Source organism: Lutjanus erythropterus, chromosome 3, assembly GCF_056507025.1.
Source record: "Lutjanus erythropterus isolate fLutEry1 chromosome 3, fLutEry1.hap2, whole genome shotgun sequence".
NCBI classification, from domain to species: Eukaryota; Metazoa; Chordata; class Actinopteri; order Lutjaniformes; family Lutjanidae; genus Lutjanus; species Lutjanus erythropterus.
In genome coordinates this window covers 38,056,406-38,070,379 of record NC_139319.1, presented here as the reverse complement: position 1 = coordinate 38,070,379, position 13,974 = coordinate 38,056,406, and the positions used below count along the sequence as shown (strand labels likewise).

Sequence of the window (13,974 nt, the reverse complement as noted above, 5' to 3'; positions counted from 1 at the left end):
ATTTTTTAACAATTATTGCACTTGGGTAGCTCAGTTGGAGACATAGGTATAATGGTTGGAAAGCTCATATGACACATATGATGTTTGTCAATTTAAATGATAATTTTACATGTCAAGGAAAATGCAATTTAATTTCTCTTGTTTTTGTTCTTTCAACTGAATTGACCTGTTATCATTTATGTTGCACTACTAAAAGAACAGAATGCATATATGCAATTGCAAAATACATATAAAAATATACATAAATACATATACATATACATATCTGTGTGTAGCTGTCCTCGGAAATATCCACATTTTTAGTGTGTTTTTAAGAAGACTGGGCAAGAAGAAGAAGAGTGAAGGAAATAGAGGAGGATGGGTCAAGACATGATTAGAGCCTGCTAATTAATTATCCCCAACACTGTTTTTAAGATAAAATACAAAAATAAGGCAAGCAAAGGGAATCTGTTAACCAAAATATTTTATCTAATAGTGTTCTGTTTATTATTAAATATTGGAAAGGAAGGAGAAGATCCTGTAAACTAAGATTTTCTGACTTTCAGTTTTCAAATTTACTCACTACCCAGAGTAATCAGGGCTGCATCATAGTTTAGTACAGTCCAACAGTTACAGTGATCAAAATGAAAACAAGAAGTTTCAAAACATGAAACTGGAAGTGTCCACCTTTTTAACGTCATAGATAGTAACACAGCATGTTAATGATTTTGAAAACGGAACTGGAAATGTTCCCAGTTTTCAACTGAGTGGACTTAAACAATGGTCCTAATCCTTTGAGAAGTGATGATGGGCTAAGTGGGGTTAAGTGTTCATTATCAGGAATTACCAGGGAGTCCAGAGTCCATTATTGGTTATATACTCACCTGGCAGTTTCAGCAAGTCGGTAATCTCCAGAGTGGATCCCTGACCTCAGAGAGACTATCTCAAGTGGTAAAATGATGCCTTCAGGGGTCTAAAACAAAAATATTGAACAACTATTGACCACAGTGAGTTTATTTATTTAAAATACAGGCACAAATTTTGTCTGTAATTCATGAGCCTGGTCATCGTATAGAATAACACTTTTTTAACTATTTCTAAAATTCCTTATTCCCCTGTAGGGAGAGGCTGTGTTCAACGTGCAGCACAACTAGAAATGTACCAATCCACTTTTTTTCCAGATACTGATACTATACCAGTACCTGCACTCATTTTTTTTTCCTTCATCATCATCATTGTCAAACACTGTAGGATTTTGGCTTATGACATTCACACGTGCAGCTGAAGAGATAACCCTCATCTGCATCATTTTCCATGATGCATTGTTGAGTTTAAATTTGCCATTTTATGTTCCAAAATGCAAATGTTACTGTTTGTTAGTGTTTTTAACTTGTCATGTGTCTGTAATCTGTTCGGAGTGTGTTTGTTCAGAACATGGTGGTTTTTGGTAGCTTATGTTGTGTCATTTTTGGTGGTGATTTATTGTTGAGCTGGTTGTTGAACATGAGTGAGGTGGTGAGTACATTTCTTCACTCCAGCTGTATCACTGCACAATAAGTCAGAGTGCTTCTAGATATTAAATGCAAATGCAAGCCAGATGTAAAAAAGCTGCAATTCAGCTCTCAACTTACATGGCTTTAGCATGCTGTTTACAAACAGAATACATGTGGTGTTGGACAGAGGGGTATTCTATCAATGTGGACAAAGGAAAAGCACTGGCTTATTATGATAAGTCTTGCTAATTTAAGTGAGACATCCATTCCACAACTGTGGCTTATAGCAATCCCTGCTCAGTAATTTATATCACTGAACTAGCCTGCTCAGACAGACACTCTACCAAGTGAGCTAAAGTCACACAGCACTGGGCACCAGAATCCCATTATTTTCAGATTTCAGAGTTTGTGGTTTCTTGCCAGGATATCTGCTTCGTTTTGCTAACTGTGGTAATACTGGCCTTTTTTTCATAATCAACACAACTGTATAGTTTGACCTTCAGAATGTGTGCTACAGCTGAGAAGAAAATTGCTCGTTTACTCTTCTTTTTGTGACATCTTATCCTCTTTTCCACAATCGGCTGTTCTGTTCTGCTTCTGTTCTTCATGCATGCTCACAATGCAGCTTGTTTTAGCATGGTGTCAGTTAGCTTAACTACACAAGGCTAAATTGTCTTAGTGGAACAGCTGGAGCCTTAAATGGAAGGCCAAGCCCAGTTATTAGCCTTGATGGAATGACCCGCAGGTGTTGCTGGCGCATGGGTAAGTTGATATGTTTTTGTTATTTTAATCATTTGTGAGGAAAAATGATCTACTGTTTTAACCTGACATGCCAGATGGTTTGTTACACAGAACCATCTGGGAAGTCGTCCTTAGAAACTGTTTGGAAAAGGGCAGATACTTTCAAAAAACATATTCTGCCACGTTAGGGAATTACTGTTTAACATTTTACCTCATCAAGAGCACAGCTGATTATATATTTAAATTCAGAATTTATCAAACAATAGACAAAATACAATACCACAATCTCAATGACAAGTTCAGTTTCTTGATCCCTCTCAACAGGCTCCATGTGGGGCGTCACTGCAAACATCCTGAAAAAAACTGACATTGAGAGAGAAAAAGCTTTAGAGTCAATGGTGCTTTTATATTGCTGCTACACCACCCAGTTAACACGAGTGTGGCCTCCCCCATGTGCTGCAAGTCATATCGTAGTCATATCGTATTGTATGCAATTCAAAGTTTGGAGTTAGTTTTGTTTGGTAATTCTCAGGATAGATCTGAGGTGTTGGTCAGTTAGCTTGGATCTGTGATGGGCTTTGCTGAATGTCTGCTCACACACGTAGGTCAAGCCAAACAATGCCAGCATCTTCTGTGCCGTCCTCCGGAGGTTTGGAAACGTGGCTTCGTTAAGTGAAGCATAAAAGTCATTCAGTTTAAGAGAGCTGAACGTCTCCTTTAAGATGGAGTCAGACTGAAGATCGATCAGTTGCAGCTCCTGTGGTGCTGTTTCAGGGTCTTGTGACAGGGGACAGGACACCAGCTGAAGTGACTTAATCAGAGAACTGACGGCAGAATTCTCCGGGCAGGTCGTCCAGTGATTTCTGCATGGCAAGTGTGGGAAAATAAATGAAAGATTTGTTTGAAATTTGTCTGGAGAATAAAGTTGGCTTGGATTTGAAGGCTCTCACATTTGTGTACATGTCATGCTTAAACTGATCTTTCCCCTGTAGCTTCACGTTCAGTCCATTCATGTGTGAAAATATGCAGTGAAGAAAAATAACATCCTGGTCAGGGTTTTTTCTCTTTCACTTAATCCTGGATCCTTTTCAGCAGCCCGCAGTTTTTTCCAGTTAAATTTGGCGATTCATCCATGGTGACATTGGCAAGTTTACTCCAAGGTAGCTTCATTCTCTCGATGACAGCAGACACCTGGTCATATAAGTCCTCTCCCCGCGTTCTTCCTTCAGGGACTCCATGGTCAAAAACTCTTCCATTATCTCAAAACTGTCGTTAATCCCTCTGATAAAAATTAGGAGCTGAGCAGTGTCTTTTATGTTGTTACTTTCATCCAGTGCTAGTGAATATAACTTAAAGGACTCTGCCTTTTTGTTTAACTCGCTGGCTATTTCTTCGTCAATCAGTTCCACACGGTGAGTCACTGTCCTACATGATAAACTAATTTTTTCAAATCTGCCTTTGCTCTCCGCACACAAGAGACCTGCTGTCTCTACCATGCATTCTTTCAAAAACTGACCTTCGGAGAAAGGCTTGCTAGTCTTTGATAATTTGAATGTCAGCAAAAAACTTGCCTTGGTACTTGACTCTTGAATCGCAGTTTCAAGACAATTTGACAATTTTGCTGAGGCTGTAAATTAGCCGTCAACCTCTGAGCAGTAGCCGCCCGTTCTTGCGTTGACTGCTTGCTAGCATAGTTAGCATGCTTCGTGGCAAAATGACGGCTGATATTGTATTCTTTGAAAAACGCAACAGTTTCTTGGCATATCGGACATACAGCCGTTGATCGGACTTCAGTAAAAAAATATTTTGTTGTCCACTCCTTATTAAACACTCGGCATTCACTGTCAACTTTTCTTTTCTTTGGTACACTCATGTTTACAGAAGGGCTCAAAGGACAAAGCAAAAAAGTGAAGCAGAGTAATACACCACACCCCAACAAAGGTCAATGTGTCTGGAGTGCGACATATATTGGGAAAACATGGGCATTGCAGGGAAAAGGCAAAATGAATGAAGTTTAATAATAATAATGTAATTTAATTTAATAATATAATTTGGACAAGTTCGGGCCAGACTGAAAAGCCTATTGGACCATATATGGCCCGCGGGCTGTAGTTTGCTCATGCCTGCCATAGACGAATAAATTTAATTGGCATTTGAAAGGGACCACAAATGAAATCATGGCATATGCTGTATTAGTTAATATAAGATTTAGTTTTCATGTGAGGTAGTGTATGGTTTGTCGTTCTTATATGCTCTTACGGCCAAGCATACCGAGTGCTTTAATTAATTGGTTAACAAGCACAAAGCGCCATAAATTCAAACAACTCTAATCATTAATGGACTTAAAATATTAACTCGTGGCTCTACCATCTGAACTAGACACGACACAATTATTAATACCACCAGGTAACACTAAAGAGGTCAGGTTATAGGTCACATACATCGGAATTATGTGCTTCTCTTCCCAGAAGAGAAAATGTGCAAATTTTGGGAAAATATAAATCCCAACTCTTAACCACATCACACTGTCTAACATCACAACAGGCATTTTTGCCCACCCAATGTTCAACCCAAGTCGGCAGCCATGCATAGTAATGTAGAGTTCTACTGACATGCCTTCTCCACTTATTAGTCAGAGGCCAACAATTTTTTATTTTAAATTTTTTTGAGAGCAATTTGCCCCAGAATATGAATGCATTTTGCTCCTATCTCTTATTTTTTGATAACTGTTCTATAAATAACATATTACACTCAAGGGTGAGCTTTAATGTCATTATTAGCACTTCAGTAACGCGCCCTGGACTGAGGCGCAAACAGGATTCCCCCAAAATGTGCCTCCAAATGCTTCGCATTTCCTTGGAAATAAAAAAGAATTTAGATGGATAAACAGCACAACAAGTAACAGGAAAAATATCTATTTTGGATTTTGGGGTGAACTGTCCCTTTAAAAACAGGTTCATTTCCTGGGATTCCTGCAAGTAATGTGCTTCTTTTCCCAGGATTGAAAATATTGCATTTTCATTCGGCGCTATATTTTCAATGGTATTATCTGACCTTATTCATATAGAAATGTTCTCACAGAGGCTGGTGTGTTTTTCAGCACTGACGGAGTATTGAAACTCACCTCTGCTGTTGGGGGTGTAGAGGGTCTTGTCAGTCTGGATGAAGATGTACCCGGACTGGAAGGACACTAAGACGACTTTCTCCAGCAGTCGGTCAGGGAACTGAGCTTGCAGGTACACATACTGCTTCATGTTGGGATCCCTACTGAAGTCACCAGCAGGGATCTAAAACCAGTATGTGGAGACACAGGCAGTGCATGAGGAGCAGGATGAGGCTAATCTCTAATTTATGGTCATGAAAGAAAATGAAGACAAATAACAAAGATTATACAGATACATAACAGTATGGTTAACAGCATTGTAAAGGTACTTCATTACTGTTATTTGTCCGAGCTCCTGGAAGTTGTTTGCACTGGTGAGGGTCACAGACGTGGATGCCAGCCTTGTTGTTTTGGTTGGATGGTTCATCACCCTAATTTCGACACTGATGTCTCCTCCTGTGCAGTCTTGACACTCCACAAAGATGTTTTCTGCTGTTCCAACCCGCAACAAGTTGGGAGCAGACATTACCTTTCTGCAGAGCAGCGGTGAGAGACAAAGACAGAGATCATTCTGTTGTAATTGTGCAGAAAGAACTACATGCTGTTTAGGATGTACTGACAAACATGTTCCTTTTGTTATATGCATTGTAGGCACTGTAAACCACAACCATAACTAGAGAGGCACTCCCAGAGCTCAGAGCTCTGCCAAGGCCATTACACCTACTGTATCTCACAAGGTTAACTAAAGTCAAACACAATGTGTGTCCATCCCATAATTCAAATCTGCTACAAAATTTAATCGGTCCTTCTTTGGCCACAAAGAACCACAACCTTTCACCAAGTTTATCAGTCAAGACAGTAGTTTTAATGTAACTCTGTAGACAGACACACAAACAAATGGCATCAAAAACACAACCTCCTTGGTGTATACAATGGATGGTTGTGACTATTTATACATATGATTGGCAGATGTATTTATATATTTATTTGACAAAGGTTTAAGGAGTGATCTCTAAGAGAAATGGTTCCCAACTGTTTTTAGCATAAAATTAACAGCAGTATGCTTCTCACAGGTACTGGCCTTACTGAGCATGTGTGCGAGTTTTTAAATTTTGTATATTTGAAAGATTTTTATGTGCCTGTAGTGGGTAACATTTCCAGTATTTCACAATTACGAGGATTGAAATGAAAAAAATTTAAAATTAAAAATCTTTTCCTTATCCCTTTAATTATTTGCGACCCTTTAGGTTACCTTGGGACCTTTTGGAGGGTCCCGAACCAAAGGTTGAGAACCTCTGTCTGATGATTAAGAAGCTGGACCCTATTTTCCCACATTTCTGTGTCTAAATGATAACTGGGGACAACAATTTTTGAAACTGGTCCAGCATCAAGAGAGACTGCTGCAGCTGGAAAAAGTGAAACTGTAAGATACGATGAAATCCTTCCGGGAAACTGCACACCGTCTACAAGTGCTTGTTTTGCTACAGACAAGGTCAGACTTTCATTCTAAGTATCTGACAATGTAACTGAAAAGATCCCTACAGGGAGAGACCTTTTTTTAAAAAGTAAGATTAACCAGACACAAGTATTTATTGTTGCTCTCGCCAATCTATTCAGACTCCTTTTAAAAGAACAATTAGAAAGAATTTGAACATTGTTGTCATCTGCCTTCAAACTCGACAGTAACAAATTAAAACATCTTGGATCGTCTTTTCAGTGTTTCAACAATCGCCAGCTCTGGATTCGTTGAAATAAATCCTTTACTGTGTCTGTTCAGTGTCCAGTGAGAGGCAGGACCTTAGTTTCAAGCAATTGTTTGATGAATATTGTTTTCTTTTCTATATTAGCCTCCTTCAAATTTTTAACGAGATTAATTTACTTTATGGGTCATTTTAAAACACTGCGATGTATAGTGAGATGTCTGTTGTAGTTGCCTTTCTTCTACTCACAAAAACAATAACACACACAAAAAAACTGTAGAGAGCAAATGTGTAAATAAATGATAATCATAAAAACAAAACTAATACTGATGGTGGCATGCTGAGAGTTAATTTAAGAATTTGGAGATACAGATAGAACGGAGGTACAATTTCTTTTTGAGGACCTAAAGAATAAACTATTGAAGCTTTATATTCTATTTGTAAGGTGCCACGGGTGTCGTTTTGTTAATCCAATCTAAATCCAGAAGTATTGTGACTGAAGTTTGTCATCAATTAGGCAGTGAATTAATTTCCTCCTCACGTCCTGATGGGTTTAATGGTTGCACAGATCACCTTCGTCTATGAGGCAACCTCCACATTTGCCTCTTTTCAAGAGGGACATTGACACAAAACTGCCTTCTGTATTGCAACGTTTGTTGTAATCAGAAACTTTTGTCTCTTAACGCTTATTTTTCTGAGTAGTGCCCTCTAGTTGACATGTTGCATGACATCCATGCCATCGTAAAGGATGCATATAAGTATGTGGTCAGTGACAGTTATACCGTTTAAAACGAACCTAAAAACAAATCTATTTTTGTATGTAAAAGGAGCATAAAAGAGCCTTTAAAATACCTAAAAAGACACATAAAACACAACAAGACAAAAAGACATTAAAGATGTGACAAGACAAAAGACAACATAAAACAAGTGACAATGGAAAAAAAGCAAGAGACAAAAAGTATTAACAAGACATAAAACTATGTAAAATACATAAGATGTGACAAACAAAGACTGCTACTTTTTACATTTATTCTTTGAGTACATTTCAGAGCCTGTACCTTTTCACTGTTAGTTAAGGAAAGAAGTTAAATCAGTACTTTTACTTTAACAAGTATCTGTACTTATTACTGAGTAAAGAATGTGTGTATTTTCGAGACCTTTGAAACATTTCATCATGGTTCTAGATACTGTTTACTGTTTCAGGCGTATTGCATCACTGTGCAAACTGAACAAAATTTAGACCAACTTAGTGGAATCATTAAAAAATGAAAAGAAAGGAAAAAAAAAAGACAAAGACCACATTGCCTTGACACATGTAACAAGAACTGCAAACATTACGTAAGACAGGGTAAAGAGGAATTTGCAACCTGATTATAAATGCAAAGAACGCTTGGTTTAGTTTTGTCTCTCTCTACAGTTTAACCAATGACAATTTAAGTATCAGGAAGCAGTTCAAACAAACAAACAAACTATGTTTTAGCTCTGTTGTGAATGAATTCAAGCTCAGTAGCAGTAGTGGCTTGATCACACAACACGCCTGAGCAGTGTGTGATGACACCACTGCTGAACTGCTGGAGAGCACACAGGCTGTGGTGTCCACACAGGCTCTGGTGTCCACACAGGCTCTGGTGTCCACACAAGCTCTGGTGTCCACACAGGCTGTGGTGTCCACACAGGCTCTGGTATCCACACAGGCTCTGGTGTCCACACAGGCTGTGGTGTCCACACAGGCTCTGGTGTCCACACAGGCTGCGGTGTCCACACAGGCTCTGGTGTCCACACAGGCTCTGGTGTCCACACAGGCTGTGTTTCTGCTGCCAGGCAGCTCCTCAAAGTTCTATCAGTCTACATAGAGTTTGCAGAAGAGCATGAAGGAGAAGAAAATAGTTGTTTTCTGAAGGCAATCACTGATTTTCCCCCTAAAATGAAAACCAACTGGTCACGCCATGCACATGTGCCATCAAGCATGTGGTGTGAATCAGCTGTAACGCTGGTCTACTCACAATGGAGCTCCATCAGCCAGACAAGTGAGTGAGGCAAAGGCCAGAGAGGCCACCAGCCACAGCAGAGTCCGACTCATCCTCCTACCTGATCCTGGTCTGCTGTCAATGATGACTGTCGCTCTGCAGCACTGTCCCTTTATCCTCCTGCACAAACAAACACAATTTCCCAGCAGCAGTTGAGAAACTGTTATCTCTGCTGTGTGGAAAAAGATAAACAGCATAAAATCAATGAGGGTTTACATGTTTGATTAACTTCTAAACATACAATTTACTGGAAAATGAAGGTTCTCCTGCATTTGCAAGGTTTTCTGAAATGAAACCTGTGTTTTCTTTCTGTTTTGTACTTGATTTGGAAATCTGAAATTTCATGATTCTCATTCTGACCCTGGGATGCTGAGGGGCAATATCAGGTCAACAAATTTTATAGGCCAAGTTTCACACAATGGGGCACCCCTATAGCTCAGTTGGTAGGGCGTGTGCCCCATGTCGTGAGGCTATTGGTCCTCTGCAGCAGCTGCTGGTTCGACTCCTGCCTACGACCCATTTGCTGCATGTCATCCCCTCTCTCTCTCTGCCCCTTTTCCTGTCATGTCTTCAGCTGTCCTATGATTAAAGGCAAAAAGCCCAAAAAGTAATCTAAAAAAAGTTTCACAAAATGGTCTCACCACAATGAACTGGCTAATATGGGAGCTACTATCATCATCCCTTCCCTGTAGTGCTATTTATCCAGATCTAGATTGTTTTGGTGTGAGTTGCAGAGTTTTGTAGATATCAGACATAGAGATGACTTCTCTCCAATATTACAGGACTAGATGGCACTCGGCTTTGGTGCTCAAAGAATGAAGTTCCTACATAAAACTGCTCCCAACAATAAATGTGGATTATCTTGATTAACTGGGTCATCATTCCTAGAAAGAAACACTGGTGTTGGGTTTTTCAAATGTGTTTTTTACGTGCTTTGAGTACCGCAAGGCGACTGCCATTTACTCCCACTATATTTAAGAGGAGGTAGACATCTCTATGTCTGATAACTTTACAACTTGGTAACTAATCAGCTGTGCCAAGTGCTTTGATTAATTCATGAGGGAGTTTTGACCGAGCATGCCTTAAACCAATCAGAAAGTCAGCTCTCATTACCTTAAAGAATCAGGTGTGCCAGGTTTGAATGTGTGGAGTCGATAATTTCTGTAAGTACACGGCCGCTGCTGTAGGGTTCACATGCACAGCCGAGGTGCAGTGGAGGCACAGGGTGCACAGCTGCAGCACCTCTGACCTGCTGGAACACAGCGAATTAAAGACATAAAACCTGTTTTTGTGGGGAAAAAAAGCCCTGATTATTTTTGTACATAAATAAGTTGTTGCATGTGGTTCACTCTCATCTCAAAGAAAGGGATACAGATTGTGCAGGCTACCTAATCATCAGCTCAGCTGGCTGAAGCTCCTGAAGAAGGAGCCAGTGGGCAGGAGTGGAGGAGAGCAGTGAGAAGTAGGGGAGAGAAATGGTGAGAGTTAAACCAGTCTGGCCATGAGGCGTCCTCCATCCCCTCTTCCTCTTTCTCCTCACCCTCATCTCCTCCTCCCATTCACGCTCTTCCGTCCTGCTAACACCACTGTGGATGGAGGAAACAGAATCAGAAAGTGCGTCTCATGTTTGATAACCTGTGAACAAAATTAAACACAGGTTATCCAGTGGGTAAATACAACCAGCATCAGGCTCTGACAGAACACGTGTTTTTCTCCCAGGTCAGGCTGGTCTCGTGTTCAGCTATAAAACCTTCTATGTTAAAGATCATAATTGTTTAATCCTTGTTATTCTGGATCCCACTAAACATATAGACATAAACACTACCGTTGCTCCAGCTGTCATGTGACTGATTTGTTAAAAAGGATTTGACAGCTGTGATCCCCTCCTGTGCACACCTCGCAGGTCTATTGGCATTTATTAGGCTTTATAATTAAGAGAATAATTAATTATTCCTTATTAGTGAGAATGAAGACACGCACACTGTTTAACATAAATGAAAGGTGTTTTGTGATTTTTCAGCCAAGTGTGAGACACATACACACATGCTGTATTTACACTTTATTGTGTATTGAAAAATATGTTCAAAGGACAATTTACTAATCCACACTCCTGTGTGGGGAAAAGACAGACCAGAAACACATCACTATCCAACATGCAGAGCAGGCGCAGAGTTTTTACGGTGAAACAGACTGAGTAGAGAGTAGAGCTGCACAATATATCGTTTGAGCATCGTCATCGTAATGTATGTGTGCGCAATAGTCACATCGCAGGTCCTGCGATGTAGGAGGCAAATGAATTAAACGTGTTCTCATCTAATTTCAAGGGTACCTGACACACACTGCGCACAGCGATCCACCAATCACAATCGTTCTTAATCAGTTTGCCAAAGCAGACCACGCCCCTGCATATGGAGTGAGTCATAAGATCAGTGCAGGTTAATTGTCCACAAGATGGCAGCAGTGCAGCATAACATAAAGTGCTATTCAAGTCATCTGGTGAAAATTCCTGTATTTTTTCATATCGCAATATATATCGCAGGGTTAAAAAAAATCACAATGTCAGTTTTTTCCAATATCGTGCAGCCCTAGTAGAGAGTGATTTTCTTCAGCACTGAGTTGGCTGAAGTTGTTTACTGCTGCAGTGTGTGCTGCTCAGCCATTTTCATTTAATACAGGTGAACGCCGCTCCACTCTGTTAACATCTTAATGTCTCTGGATGATGGTAAACAACATTCACTTCACCTTTGTCTTGCAAACAAAATGATTTAGACAATAAATCAAAACATAATTGGAAAGGCTGCCTTTTGGGAAGATCAAGTTCATCTCCCTGTTGACTGCTGATAACTCTAGCATGTGCGTGCTGTAGACAGTCTGGGGTTTCGCCTTTTCCAGTGATGAAATAACTCGTAACCAGTGTAAGTCTTAAGTCAAAATAGTGATTGTAACGTTCAGTGAAGGGCTGACAGTCATGGCGCTGTGACAGTTATTAAATTAATATGCATCAGAGCTCCTTTTGAACTTGAGGGCCAGTATTTTTTGAATTAGGAGTCTGAGTGGAGTCTATAAAATAGGGTGGAAATTAGACAAATTTTAAAAATATGCCACTATTATTGTTACTCTAATGTGCTTTATCTGTCTATTTTTCAGTTTCCGATATTTATTTTTGGTCATTAATTAATAGAATAATAAAAAAAATAATTGTTAGAATCAATCGATACATTAATTGACAGATAATTAATCATAAAAAATAACCATTAGATTACTTATTTTAGAAATAATCGCTACATGCACCCCTAATTATTGTGACTAGGTCATATGGGACCATATCAAAACAACAGTGGTGGAATAAGCAGGGAACAAACACCAAAACTAAGATTCCAGTTTAGCTTAAGAGCATACCAGTTCTCTCTCTCACCCACTCTCTCTCTCTCTCTCTCTCTCTCTCTCTCACACACACACACACACACACACACACACACAAAGACCATCATCTATGATCTATGGTGTTATGAAAATTATGACACAAGCAAGTAAACATTAATGTTATCTTAATGTTAATTAAGCAAACATTAACCCTACTACCTACCTAATACCTACATAACTCTGGAGCTGTCATCTAAAACACAGATGGAGAATGGAGGACTGTGAGATGCAGGATGAAGGTAATGGTAAGTGGATTAAAAGCAGGCTGGAGGCAGCTGTCCAGATGAAGTGACGCCCGAGCTGAAGACGTGTCCTCTTTCATAGAGACCAAGAAAAGTGTCCTGCTCCTCTCTGCGTAAAAGAGTACAGGACAGTTTTTTCAGTCACTTTATTCATCTCAAAGCTCATTTATTTCTCATACCAGGTTTGTTTGAACTTTACAGCAGCTGACAACATTATCACATATAAATACTAGCAGCACATAGTAACATTAGCTATTAAGGTACTATATTTAAATAAATGTTAATTTTGCTAGTACACTAACGCTAATTTCTCTAGTATGCTAATACTGTAATTAGCGATTAGCATATACGCTAATTAGCAATTAGCATATCACTGTAACACACTATGTCTTGATGACGCAATATAAAAACACACAAAGACAAGTATTTACCTTTTGCAGGCTGCACTTTGTCGCAAAGTGGTTGAAACATGTCTGACCATGACTCCTCTATGTCTTCCAACAGTCACTGGACTCCTCTACTTTGTGAAGGAGCCCGTGCTTTCAGCCTACGGGGTCGCCTTTACGTCCCGCCCCTCTACCTTTCCTATTGGATGACAAGTTTGAAAGAACCAATGACATTGACAAAATACCAAAACACCTAAATGAGAGAGAGCACCTATGTTCTCTGGCGTTCTGCTGTGAGCTGATCACAATACTCTTATTCATACAGTCAACAAACCAGTGGTGGACAGTAGTGAAGTACATTTACTTGAGTACTATACTTAAGTACATTCTTTGTGTGTCTGTACTTTACTTGAGTATTTGTTGTTGTTTTTTTTTGGAAACTTTTGACTTTCACTCCACTACATTTCAAAGACAAATATTGTACTTTTGACTCTGTTACATTTGTAGGAAGGTTGTTGTTACTTTTTGACTGAGCTTTGAAGTCAGCTGTTGGTGGTTTTTTTTCTAAAATGCAGTGGTCACATGCTGTGTTCCTCACAAAAGGAAACCAATCACAGTAGCTCCTCTCAAATGAGATTGATGTAAAAGTGGAAATACATCAGGCGCTCTCTGTAACAAGAACAAGCAAACTCTGCCTCTTTCATTCAAACAAAAAGCGGTAATGGTGACAGCAGGAGAAAGACAAAATTAAACCTCAAGATGTTATTATAATTATTCATTTTTCCAGGTAGCTTTTAAAGTTGGATTGTTTTATTGGGGTGAAAAATACAGTATAATTTATGTATATACTGCCTCTGAAGACAGAAAGAAATCTCAGTTA

General features: G+C 39.4%; 1 protein-coding gene across 1 annotated transcript in view; it reads right to left on the bottom strand.

The window, feature by feature from the left end:
• LOC146330522 (complement C3-like) overlaps nt 1–9,134 on the bottom strand; it is a 65,428-nt gene extending 56,294 nt beyond the window's left edge. Inside the window, exons 1-5 of the mRNA XM_084711518.1 lie at nt 9,020–9,134; nt 5,654–5,849; nt 5,338–5,500; nt 2,425–2,576; nt 864–952 (exon numbers count right to left, since the gene is read on the bottom strand). Coding sequence (XP_084567644.1) covers nt 864–952; nt 2,425–2,576; nt 5,338–5,500; nt 5,654–5,849; nt 9,020–9,096 — 677 coding nt within the window. The 5' untranslated portion in view covers nt 9,097–9,134. The remainder of the gene's footprint in view (nt 1–863; nt 953–2,424; nt 2,577–5,337; nt 5,501–5,653; nt 5,850–9,019) is intronic.
• Between the last annotated feature and the right edge of the window lie 4,840 nt (nt 9,135–13,974).